At 38.2% G+C, this 25,228-nt stretch overlaps 2 protein-coding genes across 2 annotated transcripts in view; one reads left to right on the forward strand and one right to left on the reverse strand.

Annotated features, from left to right (window-relative positions):
• Nucleotides 1-2,664, forward strand: part of cUnh16orf89 (chromosome Un C16orf89 homolog) — a gene marked incomplete at its 5' end in the record, with an annotated part of 7,440 nt that extends 4,776 nt beyond the window's left edge. The window contains 3 exons of the mRNA XM_080043832.1: nt 573-677; nt 1,427-1,516; nt 2,360-2,664. Coding sequence (XP_079899958.1) covers nt 573-677; nt 1,427-1,516; nt 2,360-2,463 — 299 coding nt within the window. The 3' untranslated portion in view covers nt 2,464-2,664. The remainder of the gene's footprint in view (nt 1-572; nt 678-1,426; nt 1,517-2,359) is intronic.
• An 835-nt stretch (nt 2,665-3,499) lies between these two features.
• On the reverse strand, nt 3,500-24,737 carry ift70 (intraflagellar transport 70). Its single transcript, XM_080043808.1, has 19 exons — nt 24,594-24,737; nt 23,863-23,928; nt 21,711-21,920; nt 20,197-20,253; nt 19,613-19,748; nt 18,486-18,590; nt 17,800-17,928; nt 16,547-16,596; nt 15,204-15,356; nt 13,950-14,015; nt 13,572-13,625; nt 12,824-12,889; nt 12,486-12,562; nt 11,159-11,366; nt 8,117-8,188; nt 7,527-7,630; nt 6,813-6,891; nt 5,740-5,869; nt 3,500-4,779 (listed from the first exon to the last, which is right to left on the reverse strand). The coding sequence occupies exons 1-19, from the start codon at nt 24,639-24,641 to the stop codon at nt 4,643-4,645; spliced, it is 1,947 nt and encodes a 648-aa protein (XP_079899934.1). The 5' UTR covers nt 24,642-24,737; the 3' UTR covers nt 3,500-4,642.
• Nucleotides 24,738-25,228: the final 491 nt, after the last annotated feature.

Below are 25,228 nucleotides of genomic sequence, written 5' to 3' on the forward strand. Positions count from 1 at the left end.
TAACTTTGAATTGGAACAGTACTTGGGCTACAACTGATGACGTTTCATAAGGCAAGGCAATTTTATTTATAAAGCACATTTCAGGCACAGGGCCACTCAAGGTGCTTCACAGGGTTAAAAACAAATAAAGAATACAAATACAAAAAAGGAACAAATTTAAAACATGGATAAAAATACAACATTTAAATAAAAGAATTAAAACATTTTACCAAAAAATAAAATAAATAAATAAATAAAAAATTACAGGTTAAAAGGGAAACAAGAACGCAAGTACACAAGTACAGAAAAGAACGTGAATTGAGAAACGGCTAGTGAGAGCCACTCACACAATTTGGAAATAATAAATATATCTTTAAACCATCTATACTCTTTTCAAAATGCACGTTTAGCATACTATGCATTTTTAAGTACGAACTTGACCTAGAACAGTCCAAAAGGGTGCTAGATTATAACAACTACTAGAAGTTCCTGGTAGCCATTTTAAATAAATGTCTGGAAAGTTGAAATCAGTAGCTGGATAGTTTCAGCAAAGTGTAAATTGAAGGTGTTTCCTCTCTGCTCTCTGTCCCCAGTCCTGATCTGTGGATTGGCTGGATTCTCAGATTTCTACAAAGCTGATTGGCTGCAGCACATCCTCCGGCTGCAGGACGAGGAAGTGGGATGCTTCGGGAGGGACAGTGAGTCTTTACACAGCTTAATAAATATATATATATATTATAATATAATAATAATAATAATAATAATAATAATAATATAATAATAATAATAATAATAATAATAATAATAATAATAATAATAATAATAATAATAATAGTCATTACCTGTTTATACCTGTTGTAAATGTTGCTGAATCTGAATCATAATCGTCTAATTATTTCCAGCAGGTATCATGGCTGTGAAATATAATTTTGAAGTGTTGTATCTTGAGTCAATGTCATTTTAAAATATCAACCTATTTTGTAGAAATTTTAACCCATCCGTTCCTGGTATTTTCCATAATTTCTGTCTGTATAAACTAAATTAATTTCACACACACATATTTATACATAAATGAGCTAAAAAAAAGAAAAATATCAAAAAATGTCTGGTTCCTGGGGGCACCCTTAGCTCAGTTGGTAGGGCGTCCCCCCCCATGGGCCTCGGCCAGCAGCGGACCCGGGTTCGATTCCAGCCCGCGGTCGTTCTCTGCATGTCACTCCCCTCTCTGCCCCATTTCAACTCTGTCTCTACACTATCAATAAAGCATAAACATGCCAAAAAATATCTTAATTTTTTTTTTAAATGTCTGGTTCCATTTTTATCACACCACAGCCTGAAAGATCTGCATTTAAACAAGTGTACAATTATTTTCTAATTTATCACATTGACCAGACTGAGGTTATTATGTGAGCTGGATTAACAGTGGATATTATTGTGTGTTCCTCAGAAAGCATAATCTCTCAGATCATCGGAGACGAACTGTTGGAACAACTTCAGCCGCACCGGAGAGTGAAGAGGAGGGAGAAGATACTGCAAGGTCAGTCTGGGACGCACACATTCAATACAACTGTCTTTAAACACACACACACACACACACACACACACACACACACACACACACACACACACACACACACACACACACACACACACACACACACACACACACACACACACACACACACACACACACACACACACACACACACACACACACACACACACACACACACACTGGTTTTTATATCTTTAAAGCTATAGTGTGTAACTTCTGTCGCCCCTAATGAGGAATTCTGAGTAATTACAACAACACTGTCGGTGCATCGCCATCTACATGAGGTAAAGCCTTCAGTGATGGCTCATGGATTTTATACCTTCTGCTGTACGTCCAGGTTTTTTTCTAAGCAATAGAATCAACAACTGAAACATTTCTTGGGCTCTTCTTGGGGATTTTTCTGAGCTCCTGCACCAGTGTCAGGGAGGGGAGAGGGGGGGGACACCAGTTTGTAAACATTGCCATACTGAGAAATACAGAGAGAGTTTTGTGGAGCTGATAGGCTTAATCAACTTGGTGTCGACTCGTTTGGCGATGGCTTGAATGAATGTAACCAACATTAATTTGTATGAAAAAGATACGCATTGTAGCTTTAAAATACATGCCTGGACACCAGTTTGTAAATGCAAGAGGAGAAAATATGCCCTGCGTTCCAATACCCATAATATCTGCTATTTAGTATGGTAGAAAAAAAGATTTAGGATGTCCCGATTCAGAATGCAGAAATTGGCTTACTCACTTTATTTTTCTGTCTCTCCCTCCCTCTCTCTCCCTCCCTCTCTTTCTCTCTCTCTCTCTCTCCCTCTCCCTCTCTCTCTCTCTCAGATGGCTGTTCGAGTCACATGACAGCGGTTGCCGTGGGCGCTCTGGGCGGATACCTGAACTATTACCTCACAGAGCAGGACATTACCAAGAGGCCGCTCACCTGAACACACTGACGTTAGCAAGAACACGCTAACGTTAGCACCAACACGCTAAACACTGTAACCCTGCGTTCCAATCCCCATACTATCTACTATTTAGTTTGGTAGAAAAAAGATTTATGATGTCCCGGTTCGTATGGCCAGATTTAGTATGGTTAGAAATACCCGGATGTCTACTAGATCCGGACGAGATTTTTTTGTGTTGAAAACAGCATCCTATTTGGGCGATTCTGACCCACAATCCAGTGCAGACGTAGCCTCCATATGAAAACTACAGAGTACAATAAGTAAAAAGTATACCCCAAGTGTAGCATACTGCATGATAACTAGATTATGTTGATGTTGGATCGCAGGGTAGGTCATCAGGTAGAGAAGACGCTCTTATATGTTGCTTTATGAACATACAATAAGTCGCATACGATGAATTTAATGTTAAATAAAACGCTGGGATGAGGTAGTTTTAGGATGAAAATGGAGATTGTTTTTCTTCATATTGTATTCTATGATTAGAACAGACAAGATGCCGTTGGAAAGTAGTGATGGTCCAATCAGGAAACAATGAGAATTCACGTTGACTATATGCAATTAAAATAAGTGAAAAACCGTCAGTAATGCAATAATAAAAAAAAAAAATCAAGACCCTAGTTGAAAAATAATGCAATTTCCCTTTAAACTCATAACCTGACTGTGTCTTGAAAATGCTTCTAATTCATCACCACTGTCCTATTTCAACATGTCAACCTGCATCAATCTGTGCAATGAATAAACCGTTTTAGCGGCCAGTTTTCCTTCAAAAGTTTTATCTGTGTAACATACTGACTTTATGTGGAGTTTTTCTGCAGGATCTGTCTTTAAAAAGCTCAAAAATAGGAACCAAATAGTGTTAGCCGCCTTGTATAAGCCTGACTGGAGCATCTTTATACAAAAGGCTGAGAAAATATTCACTGACACTTTAAAGAAGAAAACAAACTCATTAACTGAAAAAAATGTTTTGCTTAAAAATAACAACTTTTATTTTATTTCAAATATGTTTTTTGCTCTTTACAAACATTCTATCTAGTGAATATATAAAGGGAGACATCTGTACAAACCAGCACTGACCAAAGAGGATATACTGAATGCATGGACTATGAATGCATGGACATACACTTACATACATCATGTTAATATGTGTATTATGTTAGCAGAATAAACAAACATTAAAACAGACTCTGCTGTGGTAGTGACTGTAAATGCTCTGTGTGTGTTAGTGGTTGATAGAGTGTGTGAATGGGAACAGGAGGCCTTTGTTTTACAGCCATAACATGAGATTAGAAAACAAACTGATTATGTAAGATCTGCTGTAGCCAAAACTCTTCCCAAGCTTCCCCCTGTGGTGTGTGTGTGTGTGTGTGTGTGTGTGTGTGTGTGTGTGTGTGTGTGCGTGTGTGTGTCGCTGAGCTGCCAGTAGGAAGTTAGGAGGTGGAAAATGGTTTTAAATTGCAGAAATATAAAGCTTGCACAGCAGGCCTTATTCAAAATACATCTGTGACTGTGTGTGTGTGTGTGTGTGTGTGTGTGTGTGTGTCTTTGTAAATCTATCTGTGTGAGAACCACTGTGAGCTTTTAGACCTTAGGTGTGAGGACATTTTGTCCGGTTCTCACTTTGGGACAGGACTTTAAAGGGCTGTTTGAGGGTTAACACTAGGTTTTAAGGACAGGCCTTTAAAGGGCTGTTTGAGGGTTAACACTAGGTTTTAAGGACAGGCCTTTAAAGGGCTGTTTGAGGGTTAACACTAGGTTTTAAGGTTCAGGTATGAATTAGGTTTATGTTAGGGTTAGTGTAAGGGTTGGGGTTAGGCATTTAGTTTTGATGGTTAGGGTTGGAAGAAGAAGCTGGGAAAGGGTGTCCTCACAAAGATACAAGTACATCGAGTATGTGTGTGTGTGTATGTGTGTGTGTGTGTGTGTGTGTGTGTATATGTGTGTGTGTGTGTGTGTGTGTGTGTGTGTGTGTGTGTGTGTGTGTGTGTTGATTGTCTCTTGATTCCAGTCAAGTTTAATTGTCCTTCGATCGATCAATTTTTTCGCTTCAGTCATTGACGTTACTGTTCCTTTAAATAAAGAACCAGCCAAAACCTCACACTTCACACTTTACCGTGACAGCTGTGTAACCGTGACAATAGGGATGATGATGAGGATGACATCACTTGTTCCAGCCAATGACCTCGTAGAACAGAGCCTTGATGAGTCGGGCTTCGTACGTCACTGTGTTCTTGCCGATGTGAATGTGTGTTTCTTCAAGAGGCTGCTCGATGATCGCCGGGACTTCTTTACCGTACGCTGCAGTTGACGAGGAGAAAATGTAATGTTAAAATGCAATAATTCAAAACTGAACAAATAGTTTGAAAAAGGTTAAAAATTTGGAATGAATCGCATACTCTTTCTTTTTTCTATTCTACATACTACATCTGACGATAAAAATAATCTAGTTAGGATGCAGTAGGCATACTATTGGGACATACTTTTCTCTCTTATTTCATCATAACATTGCGCCTTGATCTTGCCTCTTGCTTTTATATCCGTCTCATCCCCGTTTGTTTTCATATGGAGGCTTCGTCGATGTGACGTCACTTCACGTGCGCACTGGATTGTGGGTCAGAATCGCCCAAATAGGATGCACTTTTCAACACTAACAATCTTGGCCGCGTGAAGTAGGACATCCGGGTACTTCTAACCATCCTAAATCTGGCCACAAGAATCGGGACATCCTAAATCTTTTTTCTACATACTATATAGTAGAAAGTATGCGATTCGGAACGCAACCTATGTTTGCGAAGATTTTTATGGAAAAATTAAATCGGCCTCTAAAGACTTTTTTTTTAAAGTTTTTCTGAATGTTGCATTTCTTTTATTTTTTACAAGTTTTCAAACAGTTTCAACATTTTGATTTAAAAAAAAAAAAGTTTTTTTATTTATTCTTTGGATTCCACAAATATCAAAACATTATTTATGGGGAAAAATATTGATAGTGTTAATTCGGCATTGTCACAGGTGTGTGTGAATGTGTGTGTGTATGTGTGTGTGAGAGAGAGTTTCTTTGTGTGTGTGTGTACAGTATACAGTGTGTGTGTGTGTGTGTGTGTGTGTGTGTGTGTGTGTGTGTGTGTGTGTGTGTGTGTCTCTCTCTCCATGTGTCTGTGTGTGTGTGTCTATGTGTATGTGTGTGTGTGTTTGTCTCTCTCTATGTGTGTGTTTGTCTGTCTCTGCAAGTGTGTGTGTGTGTGTGTGTGTGCCTCTCACCCTCACAGTGCTCCAGGAACTGAATACACTCTGTGATCACGGCGTCTCTCAGCATCACCATGTGTTTGGACATGTTCTCCAGCAGGGACAGGAAACAACGCTTGGCGTAGAACCAAGTGTCTGTCCCCAACTACAGACAGACAGACAGACAGACAGACAGACGGACAGACAGACAGACAGACAGACAGACAGACAGACAGACAGACAGACAGACAGACAGACAGACAGACAGACAGACAGACAGACAGACACACACAGACCAAGTAAAACAAATTTTTTGTTAGCAAAAAAATTTGATAGTTACATAAGAACAGCACACTATGATAACAATAACTTCTACAGTTTAATATGAAAATATATAAATCAGTCCAAAAGAGCCACTTTTACTTACATTATAATACATCTAATTGGACTGGATTGGATTTACTTTGGGGAAACTGGTTTGCCACCGTAGTTTGTACAACATACAATACAACACAGGAATACAGTAACAACATAAAACAAGCATAGTCACAAGGGGAGTGTGGTCCACTACCATAGTAAAAATAGAAGGTTAACAAAAAAGGGAATAAATAACAATATAACAATATTATGATGTGCAATGTGCAGAAATCAAATCAGCAGTCATGTTTAAAAAGCCTAGCTGCTGCAGGAACAGAAGACCTCCTGAATCTCTCTGTAGAGCAATAACGTTTATTTTTTATTTATTATTTTTTTTTTCTTCTATTTTATTTCAGACATATCAAAAACAATATAAAACTAAATGAAAAGCACAAAAATACAACAAACAAAATGTATGTTTAAAAGACTTCACAAAAAAAAAAAAAAAAAAAAAAATTATCTGTATTGATGTGACATGCCCGAAAAGGAGCAGGAAGAAGTATACACTTATTTAATCCTAACCCTTTTCCATAGTAAAAAAAAAATAAAAAAAGATATATAAAAAATAAAAATAAAAATAAAATAAAAAATGTTATGTTGATAAAAGCTGATAATAAGCGTTAGGAGTTTGGTTTACGGTTAAACAGAAGAGTTGTCCTACTACGCTTCAGATTGATCAAAACATTACTGACCTTCTTGTTGTACGGCTCCAGGCTCTTGATGACACGAGAGATTCCAAAGTCGTAGTTTCCCTTTGCACAGTACAACGTGCTGGGAGAGGAACACAACGTCAGACTATACAGTGATAGTTTTATGGTGTATGAGTGTGTGTGTGAATGGGTGAATGTGGTAAGATATGTAAAGCGCTTTGGGGCTGAGAAAATCGGCTAGAAGGCGCTATATAAGTCAAGTCCATTTACCATTTATTTACCATTGTATCCATTATGCTGCAGTGCATTCAGCTTTAATTATCAACTGCCCTTCAAATCAAACATATTCATAACACGTTTCATCTCAATTCATTTAATAAACACCTGTGCTGATGGTCAAATCCATTACTTTTTCCAAAGCCTTTGTGCATTCGTCTTTATGCATTTATTGTTATACTTATGTGATGTTGTTAGCAGGAATAGGATTTTCATTGCTAATAAAAATTACTTAGTCCAGTTAAGTGAAACTGACCCAATGATCAGGTTGTGTGTGTGTGTGTGTGTGTGTGTGTGTGTGTGTGTGTGTGTGTGTGTGTGTGTGTGTGTGTGTGTGTGTGTGTGTGTGTGTCTGTGTAATGTGTGTTCGTATGTGTGTGTGTATGTGTGTGTGTGTGTGTGTGTGTGTGTGTGTGTGTGTGTGTGTGTGTGTGTATGTGTGTGTGTGTGTGTGTGTGTGTGAGAGAGAGGTAAACTAACCCAATGACCAGGTTGACGATGCAGAGGTGGAAAACCTTCTTGTCCGGATCATCGTATGAAATCTGCTCTTCCTCTTTCTCAATCTTTCTCATCAACTCCTCAGCCTGTTAGAACAAAACAATACAACCAGTCAGAAGAATAATACATTAAGACTATAGAAGCTATCCCCATATTAACACACAAAGACACAATGGCATTTTAAGACAAGAAGCTATAGTTACTAAAGATGGCATCATCCACCACTGCCTCAAGTCTTTCCTACAATATCAAGTGATGAGGTGAAGATGTATTTAGTTATTTATTCTATAGTACTTCTTCTTCTTCTTGGTCTTCCAACAGGTGCATTTCCACCAGGACGCCCACAATATATAAAAACACGTAAGGCCGTTAAGTTTGTCTGTTCTGTGCTACTGTAGAAACATGGCGGTGCAACATGGCGGCCTCAGCGCCCCGCTCCTTTGTAGATATAAAAGGCTCTTTCTAAGGTCATAAAATAAACAACTATTATTTTCAAGCAATGATACGCTAATTAAAACATATTTAAGAATATTACATTCCATATTTTATCAAGTCACATTTCAGTACTGTACCTCTTCATTCTGGCTGGTCATGATGTAGGACACACACAGGTTGGCCAAGACCACAGCGCTCACATTTAGGATCTACAGTGGAACACACACACACACACACGCACACGCACGCACGCACACACACACACACACACACACACACACACACACGCATACACACACACACACACACACACACACACACACACACACACACACACATTAGAAAAAAGAAAGCAACCTTTGACATTGAAGAAGATACGCATGCTACTGATGTTATTTCTCGGCATAACAGCAAAAAGAAACGTCAATATTTTAAGATTTAAATTGAATTTAAGATGCAAAAATTAACCTAGATTTAATATATCCAGATCCAGAAATGAAAAAAAGAAGCACTTCAAACCATCAAACAGAATAACCCCCCCCCCCCACACACACACACACACACACACACGCGCACACACACACACACACACACACACACACACACAGAGTTCATGCATTTGAACACAGAGCCGTTTTGGTCTGTGTGTGTTACCGAGGGTTTGCACTTGCAGGGACACTCCTGAATGTTACACTGCTCCACCTGAAACCAATGGAGGCATGGAACTCATTACCAAGGTTTTTTGGGGATTTGAGAAAGTAAGTAAGTAAGTAAGTAAGTAAAATGTATTTATAAAAGCACACTTATAACAGTTTGAACTGACCAAAGTGCTGTACATAGTGCATTCAGTAGGTAAACAATGAAGGCAAAATAACAACAACAAATAGAAAAAATAAAGATAAAAATATAAAACACATAACCCAGACAGAAAGTGATCAAATATCTCATCTCATCTTCAACCTCTTATCCGGGGTCGGGTAGAATATGTCTTTCATAGAAATGTATAATTAAAAAAAACTCAATAAAAATATTAGAAACTTAACTAAAGCATCTCTAAATCATGACGGATGACAACTTAAAATAAATGTGCCTTTATTTATTTATATATATAAAAAAAAGAAAAAAAAACTTCTTGTTTTTTTTCTAATTTAATTTCTGTATATAGGGGAGAGTGGCCTAAGTTGTGCATTTTGGAAGTTGTGCCACCCCTTGTTTCTAGAAAACCGTGGAAGAAATTGGAAATGTGACCACATATTTAAGAAGAGCCATCCATTTGACTCATCCTGTAAAGAAGGGAGACACAAGGAATAAGATATAAGCACATTTAAGCTAAAAAAACCTTTCAAAGTAAAATTTCCATGATCAAGGTTTTTTGATTATTGTGTCTGAACAAATATAGACAAGTTTGAAAACATTTGACACATGTTTTAGTGCTTTGGTATGCTACATTTTGAGTCTATACAGTTAGCACGATGTCAGCCCTAAATTGCTGCATCAGGCTTATTATCCAAATTTCTGGGATTGGGGTGATTTGTGCCAAAGGGCCTGGGTGAGTTATAAGTAAGTAAGTAAGTAAAATGTATTTATAAAAGCTCATTTATGACAGTTTGCACTGTCCAAAGTGCTGTACATAGTGCATTCAGTAGGTAAACAATGAAGGTAAAATAACAATAACCAAAATAAAAGACATAAAGCCCATACATCCACATAAACACAGATAGTAGTGCAGAGGTAAGATAGTTAATGGGGAGGAAACACCAGGGTGTACATATGGGTTTTGAGCCTTGATTTAAAGGCAGAAATGTAGGGGGAATCACATTTGTCAGGTGGCAGTTGGTTCCACAAGCACGGAGCAACTAGTGCAAAGTACATTTCTGAGAATTGTGCCAGTGGCATGGCTGTATATGCTGGTCACCAAAAGAAAGTGATTGTCTACAGTAGCTCAGAAGAGAGTGACATCTCAATTCCACTAAACGACACCACTGATGAGAGTTCAGATGGTCAGAAAGATGATGATGGTGACTTTGTCATTGTGAGCTTTGCAGGTAAAACCATTAGATCTGCTAGGCCTTGTTTAAGAAAATTGTCCTTCTATTTAAGTCAACTATTTACTTTATTTACTTTAAATACACCTTAAATAAGTAATTGTCTAATGGATTTGTCTTGCATTGCAGTGTATGAGATGTATAGCAATGGCACAATTTACCCCATGGTATTCTCTCCAACCGCACAACTTACACCACACCGGGGGCAAGTTGTGCAACAAGACAACTTTTTTTCCGAAAGCTATATTTCTTCAACAGTTTATTCCAGATCCAAAGTTTTTATTGCCAGGGATGCACAACACCCTGAAATATATGTACATATTTGAGTTGGAGACTTTACTGTCAAGGCCTTACTTTAAAGTCACTTTGAGTGAAAAGTTGCACAACTTAGGCCACTCTCCCCTACTTTATTATAATTTTTTGTTTAATTGTGTTGTAAAAAAACAAAAAAAATTGTGAAAAAAACAAAAAATCTCTGAATCACTCACGTTGTCGTAGTGTTTCTTGACGACGGGCTCGTAGAAGCCGATTGCCTCTTTGACTAAACAACACCATCTCTTAATTGATTTATTTTTTTGTTTGTCATGTGTTTTTGCATTTAAAAACTCCATTAACACATTTGAAACTAAACTAAAGCATCTCTTTCTGTAACATCACAGAAAGAGAAATGTAGGGTTAGACAGTAAGACCATAAAACACTCTTTCTGCCTTTTCTCAGGCTAGGATGATCCGATTTCAATTTTTTTTGCACATTTATACTAAATAGGATCTCCGAGTTCAATACACCTTCATATTCCAACCGGTGAAGTAGGCCTTTAAACTAAATTTGCCTTTATTTATTTATTATTAAATTTATTTTTTTAATCTTTATTTTTTTCCTTCTTTTAATTTTTTTTAAAATTTATATAAATATTTTCTTATGATTTTTTGTTTAATTTTGTTGTAAAAAAAAAAAAAAAAAAAAAAAATAAAATAAAATAAAATAAAATAAAATAAAATAAAATAAAATAAAATAAAATAAAATAAAATAAAATAAAATAAAATAAAATAAAATAAAATAAAGTAAAATAAAATAAAATAAAATAAAATAAAATAAAATAAATAAACAAACCAAACCATGTCTTATCCACTCACGTTGTCGTAGTGCTTCTTGACGATGGGCTCGTAGAAGCCGATGGCCTCTTTGTACTTGTTCTGCATGAAGAGCACGTGAGCCACGTTCAGTTTCCACGTGTCGTCCTCGTTACACACCTCCACCGACTTACGGAACATCTTCTCAACCATCTGGAAGTTCTCCCGGTTCCAGTAGATCTTAGACTGGGCCATAAGAACCACTATGTACCTGGGGAGATAGTGGGTAGGACATAGTATGTTATTAAGGGACGTGGGCCATCAGCACCACTATGTACCTAGGGAGATACAAGGGGAGGGCATAGTATATAATATTTTATTTTTTATTAATATATTTATTTGTTTTTCCTTTTTTTTTTTAACAAGAACAACAACAATACAAAAACAATAGAAATACAATACACACACAACCCCCACCCACCTCCCCCCTCCCTCACACAAACAGACAAGAAATACAAACAAAAAAAATTAAATAAGCATGTAATACAAAGTGATTAAGAAAATAAGCTATGGATACAAAAAAAAAAAAAAAAAATAAACAAGGCAAAAAAAAAAAAAAAAACTTGGGCGCAAAAACAAAACTGGGTAGGACATAGTATATTATTAAGGGACGTGGGCCATAAGTAGTATTACTATGTACCTGGGGAGATAGTGGGGAGGACATAGTATGTTAATACGGGACGTGGTCGTGTTTTATGTTAAGTTAAAAGAAGGAAGCATGACAGGAGGGTAGGACCAATTATATTAAGGTGGAAATAATCAGGAGAAGATCAGGGTCTAGCTTATAGAACAATTTTGGCTACAGTGTCAAGAAACCAGACAAATATTTTTCTGGGGAGAGACAATGGTAGGACATATTATATTAAAAGGGGAAAACATCAGGAGAAATGAGTTGTTTATTTTATTTTGTCTTTTGTTTGTGTGTGTGTTCACTTTTACAGTTGTGTGTTTGTGTTCTTAAAAAACAAAAAATAAAAAAACAAAGTATTTAAATGATGATGCCTCTAATAAACTGATAAAAACATCTCCATGCAAAACCAACAATTAAGATTGCCTTTAAAAGCTCTTTACTTTACACATCTGTGTATGTGTATATCTGTGTGTGTGTGTGTGTGTGTGTGTGTGTGTGTGTGTGTGTGTGTGTGTGTGTGCTAGTGCACGTATCTCTGTATGTGTGTGTGTGTGTGTGTATGTGTGCGCAAGTATCTCTGTATGTGTGTGTGTGGTTGTTAGTCTGCATGCGTGTGTGTGTGTGTGTTAGTCTGTTTGTGTGTGTGTGTGTGTGTGCGCAAGTATCTCTGTATGTGTGTGTGTGTGTGTGTGTGCTCACTTCTCCTGCATCAGGTCGTAGTCTGATAGAGATTTCTTCTGTATATCATCATCTCGAGCCAGACGAGCTTCTTGAACCTACAGACATCCAGACACAACTATGAGATTCTCTACATCTAAATTATACTGTCAATGTTGACATAATAAATACAATATACTGTTAATAGAAACATTCACATATATTTTCACCATCTCCTAAAGCTACTGACACAGGATGCGGCCAGTGGATAAATGGGAAGATTCAGATATAAGCAGCATGTGTTTTATAACCACATAATACTTCAACATTTAAAAAATAAAATAAATAAAGTACAACGCATTATGCATTATGAAAACTACCTGCTTGGCCAGCTTTCGTAGCTGCTCCGTCAGTTTGGCGTTCATCTCGTCAAACTTCCTGAAAGCCTACAAAATAAAAGTATGAGTCATAAATCGATATCATGAAATAAAGAAAAAACCTAAGTGAATAGCCACACAACAACGTACAAGGCTTTTTAGATGTTTATGTTGAAGTTAAAAGCTGTTCTGTGAAATATTGTATTGTGAAATAATGAGCTGAAATGGGATAGTTTTTAATATTATCTTCTGTTTCTAACTATGATTGACTGCTTTCACATTACAAAAAAGTAATTTCAATACATGACAACCACACAGACATTGAATTATGCATCTATGATCTTAAAAGGTGCAGTGTGTAATATGACATCATCAAGAAAGTTCTACAAAGTTCTAGAATGCAACGCTCCCTGGGTAACCCCAACCCTTTAGAATAATAACAGAAGCTACAGTGGCCTTCAAGGGCAAGAACAATTCTAAATTTTAAACAATGCACCTGATGACATTCCAACTATGACACTTTCAAGATGGCGGCACTAGGCCTTGGTCCAAAATATGCAGAAATATGGACATATATGAGACCCTTTCTAAGGGAAAAATAAATAATTAAAAAAAAAATGTTCAGCTATTATGCACTAAATTAAATGTACTTATGGATATTATAATTACTTTCTATGAAATCTGCTAGGAAATAAAACCCAAAATTCTACACACTGCAGGTTTAAATGTTGTTCCTCTTTGTTATTTTTACCTCCTCCGGTGCAGTCTGGCAGGTCAGCAAGGCATCTAGGAACTCGTACATGTACTGAAAAGGACATACACACATGTGAAATTAAACATGGATCCTGATATAGGAAAACCTTTATGATTATTTAGTATATTTGAGCAGGAAAACAAGAAAATCAGACTAAAAAAATCCAAATTTTTTTTTAGATAAGGGAAAAAACATGCCCTACACAGAATATACTAGAAGAGCTTTTTATGTGATGAATAAATAATTACTAATAATAAAATAACTTAAATTAAAAAAATAAAAGTAACTTTAAATACATAATAATTAACAATAATTGAGAAGTTCAATTTGACTTTTTAGTATAGACCCATGTGCATTTGTAAACGTGAAACTTACCGGTGTGAGGAACTTGTAGGTGAGATGTGCATTCTCTGCGAGGACGTCCGCTGCAAGGTCAAAGTACTGAGAGAGAGACAGAGAGAGAGAGAGAGAGAGAGAGAGAGAGAGAGAGAGAGAGACAGAGAGAGACAGAGAGAGAGAGAGGGAGAGAGAGGGAGAGAGAGACAGAGAGAGAGAGGGAGAGGGAGGGAGAGAGAGAGAGAGAGACAGAGAGAGAGAGCGAGAGAGAGAGAGAGGGAGAGAGAAAGAGAGAGAGAGATAGAGAGAGAGAGAGAAGGGGAGAGAGAGAGACAGAGAGAGAGAGAGAGAGAGGGAGAGAGAGAGTGGGAGAGAGAGAGAGAGAGAGAGGGGGAGAGAGAGAGGGAGAGAGAGGGAGAGAGAGGGAGACAGAGAGAGAAAGAGAGAGAGAGATTTGAGATTTTACAAAACAACTTTAATTACATTTCTGTTATATTACAGGAACATTAAAATAAAGTGCAGTTTGTGCAAATCGCTCCTTTTGTATTAAAATAAATTATCTATTAAAAACATCAGCGATTTTTAAAAGTGTCCAATTAAGAGAGAGAGAGAGGGAGGGAAAGGGAGAGGGAGAGAGAATGTATCCAGCAGAGATATTAATACAGTTTTAATTAAAAGACCCCACACACCTCTAAGCTCTTTCTAATGAGAATCAAACCACATGACACTAGATCCTGTCAGTCACATTGTATTGACCCTCGGTGGTGTAGCGTAGGGTGTAAAGCGCTGACACGGCCCATAATGCAACAGACTGGTGTCATGTGTTAATGAATAAAAGCTCAGGGGGTCGGAGCCTGTCAGGACAAACTGTTCAACATGATGTGATGCAGTAGGACAACACAGGCACAGACAAGGTTATTATTATACAGAGTGGTAGGTCAATGTTGTTGAAATAGCACTGTAAAAATGCAAAAGTTAGAAAAACAATTTTATTTTTTTTTTTTTGGGGGGGTTTTTAACCTTTCTGACAGATGAAGTATAGAGTGACAGAGTGGAAATGGGGAGAGAGAGAGAGAGAGAGAGAGAGAGAGAGAGAGACAGACAGACAGACAGACAGACAGACAGACAGACAGACAGACAGACAGACAGACAGACAGACAGACAGAGAGAGAGAGGATGACATGCAGTAAAGGTCCATGGGGTTGGATTCAAACCCACAACCTTGAAAATGCCAAAAAATTATCCTAAAAAAAAAAAGAAGTATGTACTGTATGTAGCATGTTGTGTATGTACCTCATGTTTACAGTAGAGCAGTAACAGATTCCCGAAGGTGACGGGGGGGAAAGATGGCTGCTGCAGGAGGAAGGCAAGTTTCTCAAATCCCTCCGACGGCTTCGTGTCCATGTTCAACAGAGCCTGGTTATGGAGAGTCACCGGGTCCAGCTCCTACAGACAGACACACAGACAGACAGACAGACAGACAGACAGACAGACAGACAGATAGACAGACAGACAGACAGACAGACAGACACGTACACACAGACAGACAGACAGACAGACACATACAGACAGACAGACAGGCACACACACACAGACAGACAGACAGACAGACAGGTACACACAGACAGACAGACAGACAGACAGACAGACAGACAGACAGACAGACAGACAGATAGATAGACAGACAGACAGACAGATAGATAGACAGACACATAGACAGACAGACAGATAGATAGACATACACATACAGACAGACAGACAGACACACACACACACACACACACACACAGACAGACAGACAGAAACACACACACACAACACACACACACACACACACACACACACACACACACACACACACACACACACACACACACACACGTCAATGACATCAGAGTATAGCACAACACCAGATTTTCTTTTCAGTGCACACACAGTACGGACAGGGAGCAGATTGTGAGGAGATTTTGACAAACATTCTATTCTCCATTTTTCTGACTCCACCTTTAACTTTGGAACTGTACTGTGGCAGTTCCACTAGGTGGCAGCATCTACACACTCTCTCACTGGTTCAGGTTCAACAGAAAGTCAAGACTGACCCTGCGTTCCAATCCCCATACTTCCCTACTATTTAGTATGCCAGAAAAAGATTTAGGATGTCCCAATACATGCACGTCAATTGCAGTATGCTGAAAATACATAAATGCCCCATTAACTCCAATAGCATTTTGGAGTATTCGTCTTTTATTCTTGACATTTCTCGACATAATGAAAAAAAAAATCTTCCTTATCTGATTTTTTTCTCTCTCCTGTCTGTGGCCCTAAAACTCTTCTGTCCTTTAGTATGTAGTGTAGTAAAAAGAAAGAGTATGTGATTTGGAACACAGGGAGAGTCACTGTTAGTTACAGACTGAGCCACGGACAGTACACACATCTGGTAGTTTACAATATGTTAAAAATCATCCTATCCCCTGTATAAGCCTTCACACCTAGGTCCCTATTCTAATATCACGTTCATTTCCAGGCTGTTGGTACACCCACCGACAGACAGACAGACAGACAGACAGACAGACAGACAGACAGACAGACAGACAGACAGACAGACAGACAGACACACACACACACACACTACTTACCTCCTCTGATCTGGGCGGCATGTCTGTCAAAGCTTCCTGAGCTCCTTTCACTGCAGAAGAAAACACAAACAAATGAATTATTTTATTTTAAGTAATCAACTGGCAAAGTTTCATGATGATATATGTAAGTTAAACATGTCCCCTAGTGTCACACTTTAAACCTGCAGTGTGTAGAATTTTGGGTTTTATTTCCTAGTAGATTTTGTAGAAAGTAATTATAATATCCATAAGTACATTTAATTTAGTGCATAATAGCTGAAACATTTTTTTTTATAATTTTTTTTCCCTTAGAAAGGGTCCATATATGTCCATATTTCTGCATATTTTGGACCAAGGCCTAGTGCCGCCATCTTGAAAGTGTCATAGTTGGAATGTCATCAGGTGCATTGTTTAAAATTTAGAATTGTTCTTGTCCTTGAAGGCCACTGTAGCTTCTGTTATTATTCAAAAGGGGTGGGGTTACCCAGGGAGTGTTGCATTCTAGAACTTTGTAGAACTTTCTTGATGATGTCATATTACACACTGCACCTTTAAATGTAGCTGATCGTTATGACAGTCCTTGGTGCTAAATGCTCAGTGGCCTTCTGTTGTGTGTCTGATCAGCTGTGGTGAGTAGCTGTCAATCACAGGTCTGTCATGTCAAAGCTGAATACATAAATCACTTTACTTACTGTGTACTTCATCAGAAGACTCTCAGGGACACTTCTTCACTTTCATCAAGTTTTACATATTTATACTAAGTCTAAACATTGTTGTCCTTTATATTGTACATTTTCCTGTATATTGCAAATATTGTACGTTATGTCTTATATATTGAGTATTTTCAATTTCTTTAGTGTTTTATACGGCTTGGTTTTGCTTTATTTAAAATGTATTGATTTATTTTTTATTTTAATTTTAAATCTTTTGTTCTTTTTGCACTGTGGGTCTGAGGGAACGTATTTCGATTCCTCTGTATGTAGTAGGCAATGCATTACTATGCAGTAGGTACTGAAAAAAAAAAAAAAAAAAAAAAAAAAAAAAAACGGTAATGCATAATTATGCAGTAGTAACTAAAAAAAACTGTGTGACAGTGTGTGTGTGTGTGTGTGTGATTGTGTGCATGCATGCATCTGATTGTGTGTGTTTGTGTGTGTATGTGTGTGTGTATGCGTGCGTCTGATTGTGTGTGTGTGTGTGTGTGTGTGTGTGAGAGAGTGTGTGTGTGTGTGTGTGTGTGTGTGTGTGTGTGAGAGTGTGTGTGTGGTTCTCACGGTTCTTGAGCTGGTACTCAATAGCAGCCTTGAGGTTGAAAGCTTCTATCAGAGCGGTCTGATGCAGAACCAGAGTGTTGCCCACACTGTGCACGTCTATGCCTTCTGTCGTCATGCCAACACTCAGCTCTGGAACACAGGGAAAGAATGTGATTAAAGTTGCTCCGAGGAACTTTCAGTTTGTGTTAATTCTAGCGCCCCCCTTTGGACAAAAGCGGTAGTGTTTTTACTACGCCAGCTGTTGTTACCTGGGTGAGCGTATACCCATGACAAAAGCACTGAGAAAAACTATATAAAAAAAGCATTCTTTGCACTGATGGTCTCGTTTGCTGTTACATGTAATTTATGATCATCAGAGGAAAAATTAGACTGTTTCAGAAATATTTAAAAGTTCCTCGTAGCACCTTTAATTAATTAAAGTTGAGTCTATTGAGTTCTTGTTCATATTCAAGCAGAATTTACATCAGTTTAGAAAAATAGAAAGTCTAGCCCTAGAAAAAAAAAATATATATACATATACAGCTCTGGAAAAAATTAAAGAGACCATTCCAAATGTTCAGTGCCTCTCGTTTTACTATCTATAGGCATATGTTTGAGTAGAATGAACATTTTGGTTTCATAATATAAACAACTGACAGCATTTCTACCAAAGGTAGGCGGGATATGGGAGTGAGTTGTGGTGTCACCTGGATGTTCCCTGATGCCTCGCTCTATGATTTCTCCGATGTACTTCAGAGCCTGAGCGTAGTTCTTCAGACTGTAGTAACACAGAGCGATGTTGTACGACAGTGCTGGGAGAGAGAGGGAGACAAATAAAATGTATTATTATTATTTTTATTAAAAGGTGCAGTGTGTAATATGACATCATCAAGAAAGTTCTACAAAGTTCTAGAATGCAACACTCCCTGGGTAACCCCAACCCTTTCGAATAATAACAGAAGCTACAGTGGCCTTCAAGGACAAGAACAATTCTAAATTTTAAACAATGCACCTGATGACATTCCAACTATGACACTTTCAAGATGGCGGCACTAGGCCTTGGTCCAAAATATGCAGAAATATGGACATATATGAGACCCTTTCTAAGGGAAAAAATAATAATTCAAAACATTTTTTTCAGCTATTATGCACAAAATTAAATGTACTTATGGATATTATAATTACTTTCTACAAAATCTGCTAGGAAATAAAACCCCAAATTCTACACACTGCAGGTTTAAATAAGACAAAGACACAAAGACAAATTCTAATAGTATTTTGTTAATTTTTAAACCAATCCAACCTCAATAGCCTACTGTACTTCTCTTCAAACTTGATTCATATTATATATTTTTATCATAATTCTTCAATTTCAAAGACAACAGAATCTGTCAATTATCGTGCGAAAGAGTTTTATGGACGGTAGTGAAAAAATAAATTAGGAGAAATACATTTTTTCTTCAATATGCTATTCAAGAAAGTTACAGGCAGCAGTGAAGTTGGAAATATATTGACACATTAATATAAGACAAGCTTAGAGAACATCTGGTTTTGTGTGTGTGAGTGAGTGAGTGAGTGAGTGAGTGAGTGAGTGAGTGAGTGAGTGAGTGAGTGAGTGAGTGAGTGAGTGAGTGAGTGAGTGAGTGAGTGAGTGAGTGAGTGAGTGTGTGTGTGTGTCTGTGTGCGTCCCCTGTACCTTGGTGTGACTGTTGGGGTTGGTGGGTGGGTGAGTGAGTGAGTGAGTGAGTGAGTGAGTGAGTGAGTGAGTGAGTGAGTGAGTGAGTGAGTGAGTGAGTGAGTGTGTGTGTGTGAGTGTGTGTGTTTGTATATTTACCTGGTACGTATCCTAGCACCTGCATAGCGGAGGTGAACTTCTTGCAGGCTTCTTCATGCTTCCCTTCCTGGTAGAGCAAACAGCCGGAGTTGTAGGTGTAGTCTGGGTCGTCCTGGGGAAGCTGCTCCAAGAGAGACTACACACACACACACACACACACACATAAACGTAGCAAGCACACACACACATAAACGTAGCAAGCACACACACACATAAACGTAGCAAGCACACACACACACACATACACACACACACACACACACACACACACACACACACACACACACACACATAAACGTACACACACACACACACGTAGCAAGCACATACTCACACGCACACACACACACACACACACAAATGTAGCAAGCACACACACACACACACACACACACACACACACACACACACACACACACACACACACACACACACACACACACACACACACACACACACACACACACACACACGTGCAGTTAGAAGAAAAAAGGTGGATGTGTGAACTTAATTCCCATAATATATAACGACTTTTTTCTTGTAAAATTAAATAATTCTTGTAGAAAACGTGAGAAGGTTATTACCTTGGCAGAAGAGTAATCTTCCTCACAATATTTTATACAGGCTTGTAGCTTCACCATCTGAGAGAGAGAGAGAGAGAGAGAGAGAGACACACACAGAGAGGGAGAGAGAGAGGGGGGGAGAGAGAGAGAGGGAAAGTGAGAGAGAGACATACAGAGAGAGAGAGAGAGGGAGGGAGAGAGAGGGAAAAAGAGAGAGAGAGAGAGAGAGAGGGAGAGAGGGAGAGAGAAAGCAAGAGAGGGAGGGAGAAAGAGAGAGAGAAGGAGAGAGAGGGAGAGAAAGCCAGATAGAGAGAGAGAGAGAGAGAGAGAGAGAGAGAGAGAGAGAAAGAGGACATAGGTAGAGGGAGAGAGGGAGAGAGAGAGAGAGAGGGAGAGGATAAACCATATCGAGACATTGTGCAACGAGTGAAGTGCTGTTTTGACTTTGGGGCGAGCGTTAACATGAACAGACTTATAATCAATAACTAATCCTTTATGAGCCTAAACCTGTTTTCACATAATTAGTTTCCACATTTGGGCGACTGTGTCTCAGTTGGTAGAGCGGGTCGGCCGATGATCAAAGGGTTGGAGGTTCGATCCCCGCCCTGCCACTTGTGTCATAGTTGTTGTGTCCTTGGGCAAGACACTTCACCCACCTTGCCTCGTGTGAATGTCGATAGTTAGCTGCTGCTATCGGTGTATGAATGAGTGTGTGAATGGTAACGTGTAAATGGGAACAGGTCTCCCTTGCAAAAGAGTCTTCGGTCTCAATGGGATTTACCTGTATAAATAAAGGTTAAAAAAAAAAAAAAAAAAAAAAAAAACATTATCTGTGAAAGTTACACAGTTTAAAATGTTCTGCTTCATTTTATCTTACTGACAAGATGATAGAGAACTTCTTCTTCTTGGTCTTCCAACAGGTGCATTTCCCCAGGACGCCCGCTATACATAAAAACGTGTTGAACAGTCTCTACTGTAGAAACATGGAGGTGCTATGTAGATATAAAAGGCTAATTCTAAGCGCAAGATTTTTTTTTATTTCTCCATATAACAAAGCAATGAGTTAAAAGTGGAACTGCTGAAAACCTCATCATGCTTGTCTGAACCCTGTGAGTGTTTGCGCATGTGTGTGTGTGTGTGTGTGTGTGTGTGTGTGTTTGTGTGTGTGCACAATTATGTTTGTGTGTGCGTGTGTTTGCGTTTGTGTGCATTTGCGTGTGTGTGCGTGTGTCTGTGTGCGTCCCCTGCATCTTGGTGTGACTGTTGGGGTTGCCTGTGTGTGCGTGTGTATGCATGTCCGTGTGTGTTTGTGTGTGAGTGAGTGAGTGTGTGTGTGTGTATGCTGTCGTCGTACTGTATGTATGTGAGTGAGTGAGTGAGTGAGTGAGTGAGTGAGTGAGTGAGTGAGTGAGTGAGTGAGTGAGTGAGTGAGTGAGTGAGTGAGTGAGTGTGTGTGTGTGCGTCTGTATGAATGTGTGTGACTGTGTGTGTGTGCTGGCTGTCCCTTGGTGTGACTGTGTGTGTATGCCTTGTACCTTTGTATGACTGTTGGGGTTGTCCAGGACAAAGGAAGCCTTGGTGGCCTCCGGATAAGCCCCGGCCTTGTACAGACTCTGGGCATAGTATACCCGGTACTCTTCCACCTCTGGATGTAGCACGGTTAGCTGCTCGTAGCATTCTGACGCATTGGTGAAGTCCTGGATGTGATAGTAGCAGAAGCCCAGAAGAGACAGTGCTGCACGGGACTGGAAACAGAGAGAGAGAGAGTTAAACCTGCAGTGTGTAGAATTTTGGGTTTTATTTCCTAGCAGATTTTGTAGAAAGTGATTATAATATCCATAAGTACATTTAATTTAGTGTATAATAGCTGAAAAAAATGTTTTGAATAATTTTGTTTCTACCTTAGAAAGGGTCTCATATATGTCCATATTTCTGCATATTTTGGACCAAGGCCTAGAGCCGCCATTTTGAAAGTGTCATAGTTGGAATGTCATCAGGTGCATTGTTTAACATTTAGAATTGTTCTTGTCCTTGAAGGCCACTGTAGCTTCTGTTATTATTCTAAAGGGTTGGGGTTACCCAGGGAGCGTTGCATTCTAGAACTTTGTAGAACTTTCTTGATGATGTCATATTACACACTGCACCTTTAAACCATTTTTTTTTATTTCTTTTTTTCATCTTGTTCTTTTCCATATTTTAAATTCACTTTTCTAATGTCTATTATATACTTGCTGTATTTCAATCTTGACGTATTTCATGCCCCTGTAAACTTGCCTTATATTTATTTTTTGTAAAGTTTTGTATTGCTTTTTCCTCTAGTGCCTAACATTTCAGAGTATCACATCATACACAGACATTATGGTAAATTAAAAAGACAAATAAAGTATTAACCATAAACATAAAAAATTCAATGAAATTAAAATATAATCTGCCAATGAACTAGTAATGATAAGAGCCTGTTGCAGCCCTTGGTTTAGTTTTGGAAATGGACTGAATTATTAATTGCTTCTTAAACAATTAGTTGGTTAAATCCTGGATGTGATAGTAACAGAATAACAGAAGAGACGGCGCCACACGGGACTGGAAACAGAGAGAGAGTTAAACGGATTTCTATCTGAGAAACATTTGAAATGTCTAAATATCAAAACTGCTCAGTCCATTAAAAAACATCCTTGCTTAAAATTAAAAGAAGGTTCATAAATATTATAAAACTTAGTTAAAAATAAATGCCTTTTTACTTTCTAGTCCATTTTTTTTAAAGATATTTTTTGGGCATTTTTATGCTTTATTGATAGTGTAGATGTAGAGACAGAGTTGAAATGGGGCAGAGAGGGGAGTGACATGCAGAGAACGACCACGGGCTGGAATCGAACCCGGGTCTGCTGCTGGCCGAGGCCCATGGGGGGGGGGACGCCCTACCAACTGAGCTAAGGGCACCCCCGTTTCTAGTCCATTTTGACAGGAATGTGTAGGCGTGGCCGTATCAAACGGTTTCCACGGCTGTCATTATTTTTATAGAACGTTCGGGCAGAGAACTGCTGTGATTGGTTCAAAATTCTTATTGCGTCATAAGAACCAGAGCATAGCCCATAGCCTCATCTAAACCAAAGGTCTGTAAAGTCTATACAACTTAAATGACTATAACTCTTTTCAGATGCTTTACTATCATGCAACTAACTCCCCACATGACATAGATAGATAGATAGATAGATAGATAGATAGATAGATAGATAGATAGATAGATAGATAGATAGATAGATAGATAGATAGATAGATAGATAGATAGATAGATACTTTACTATCATGCAACTAACTCCCCAAATGACAAAGTTAGAATGATTTTGTAGGTTTGGGTTTACGGGGACTGGGCTTTGCATCTCGACATTTTATTATTCAAATTCAAATTCAAATTCAAATTCAATTCAAAGTTTTATAATAAAAAAAAAACATTTTTATACAGTGAAATTAAAAAGGGTTATCACTCTGTCGTCGTGCAAATTTCTGGAACCTGAATAAATAATAGGTATAGTAATTTAAAAACGGACATCCCTTATAGATGATGCCATAAACAGTAATTAAAAAAAAAAAAATGTTAAAAATGCTCCTATCTATAGGTCAATTACTTTTTGGGCTCAGTATGTGTAAACCAAAAGCTATCTCCAATGATCAACACAGTTCAACACTTACCTTTGTGTGTTTTTGAAGTTGGACGTTTAAGATGTGAATGGCGTCCACATACTGGCTGTCTTTAATCTGAAAGACGGATGAGAATTAACAGCGAGGGTCATATGCAGGTTTGTAAACGTACAGGTCTTAAACATGCATTTTCATCATGTTTTTAATAACAAAATTGTATCATAAATCAGACAATTAGCAACATATGAACAAATCCTTCTGAATAACCTTCAGAATAGTGCTGAGAATGATTCTGGAAAGTTTAGTTGATGTAAGTGCTTCAGAAGTTAGCGATTTTTGGTTAATTGAAAAACAAAATGTTGGACCGTTAAAGCTGGTTGTATAAGAGAAATATACAGACGTAAACAGACAGGGTTTAGTCAAATAAATACGTAAATGTACATTCTGGACCTTTTATTCATATAAAAGAAGACATGTTATGGAAGCGAAATGCCAAAAATTCTCTAAACTGACCAGTGCTTGAAAAAATATATATTTTGGACTGCAGACACGAGATAATTCAGAGATGGAATAGCCTATTAAAACAAGTTTAAATGTCCTTAAATGAAAACGTAGTTGTTTTAAATGAATGCTGAATTAACCAGTAACGTCCTACGATCCCTTAGAAGTCCTACGAGTTGTGTGTGTGTTTGTTATTAAGTAGAAAACGCTAAAAATACTGAAATGTATCATTTTGCGAAAGGAGTTACGTTAGCTAAACATTCGACTAAAACATTTCTCACCAGTTTGTAGATAGTCGCCGTGTACTCCCCGTCTTTTATAGCTGTCATGGCTTCACACCGGTAGTTTTAGCGACAACATTAATCACTTAAAACGTTATTTATACGCCAAACTGTGTCTTAGCAATAGCATGTAGCTAGCTTCTGTTTAGTGGACGGACGCAGAGCATAAGAGCTGTTTCTTAGCAACGGAGGAAACCGGAAGCGAAGAAGAGTTTGACGGACGTGTGTAACAGCCAATCAGCTGCGAGGATTCATCTCCATTCACCAACAATGCTATTTAGATTTTTCTGTCTGTCTGTCTGTCTGTCTGTCTGTCTGTCTGTCTGTCTGTCTGTCTGTCTGTCTGTCTGTCTGTCTGTCTGTCTATCTATCTATCTATCTATCTATCTATCTATCTATCTATCTATCTATCTATCTGTCTGCCTCTTTCTGTCTGTCTGTCTGTCTGTCTGTCTGTCTGTCTGTCTGTCTGTCTGTCTGTCTGTCTGTCTGTCTGTCTGTCTGTCTGTCTGTCTATCCATCTATCTATCTATCTATCTATCTATCTATCTATCTATCTATCTATCTATCTATCTATCTATCTATCTATCTATCTATCTATCTATCTATCTATCTATCTATCTATCTATCTATCT

Source organism: Ammodytes marinus (assembly GCF_949987685.1).
Source record: "Ammodytes marinus genome assembly, chromosome: 16".
In the NCBI taxonomy this organism is placed as follows: domain Eukaryota; kingdom Metazoa; phylum Chordata; class Actinopteri; order Uranoscopiformes; family Ammodytidae; genus Ammodytes; species Ammodytes marinus.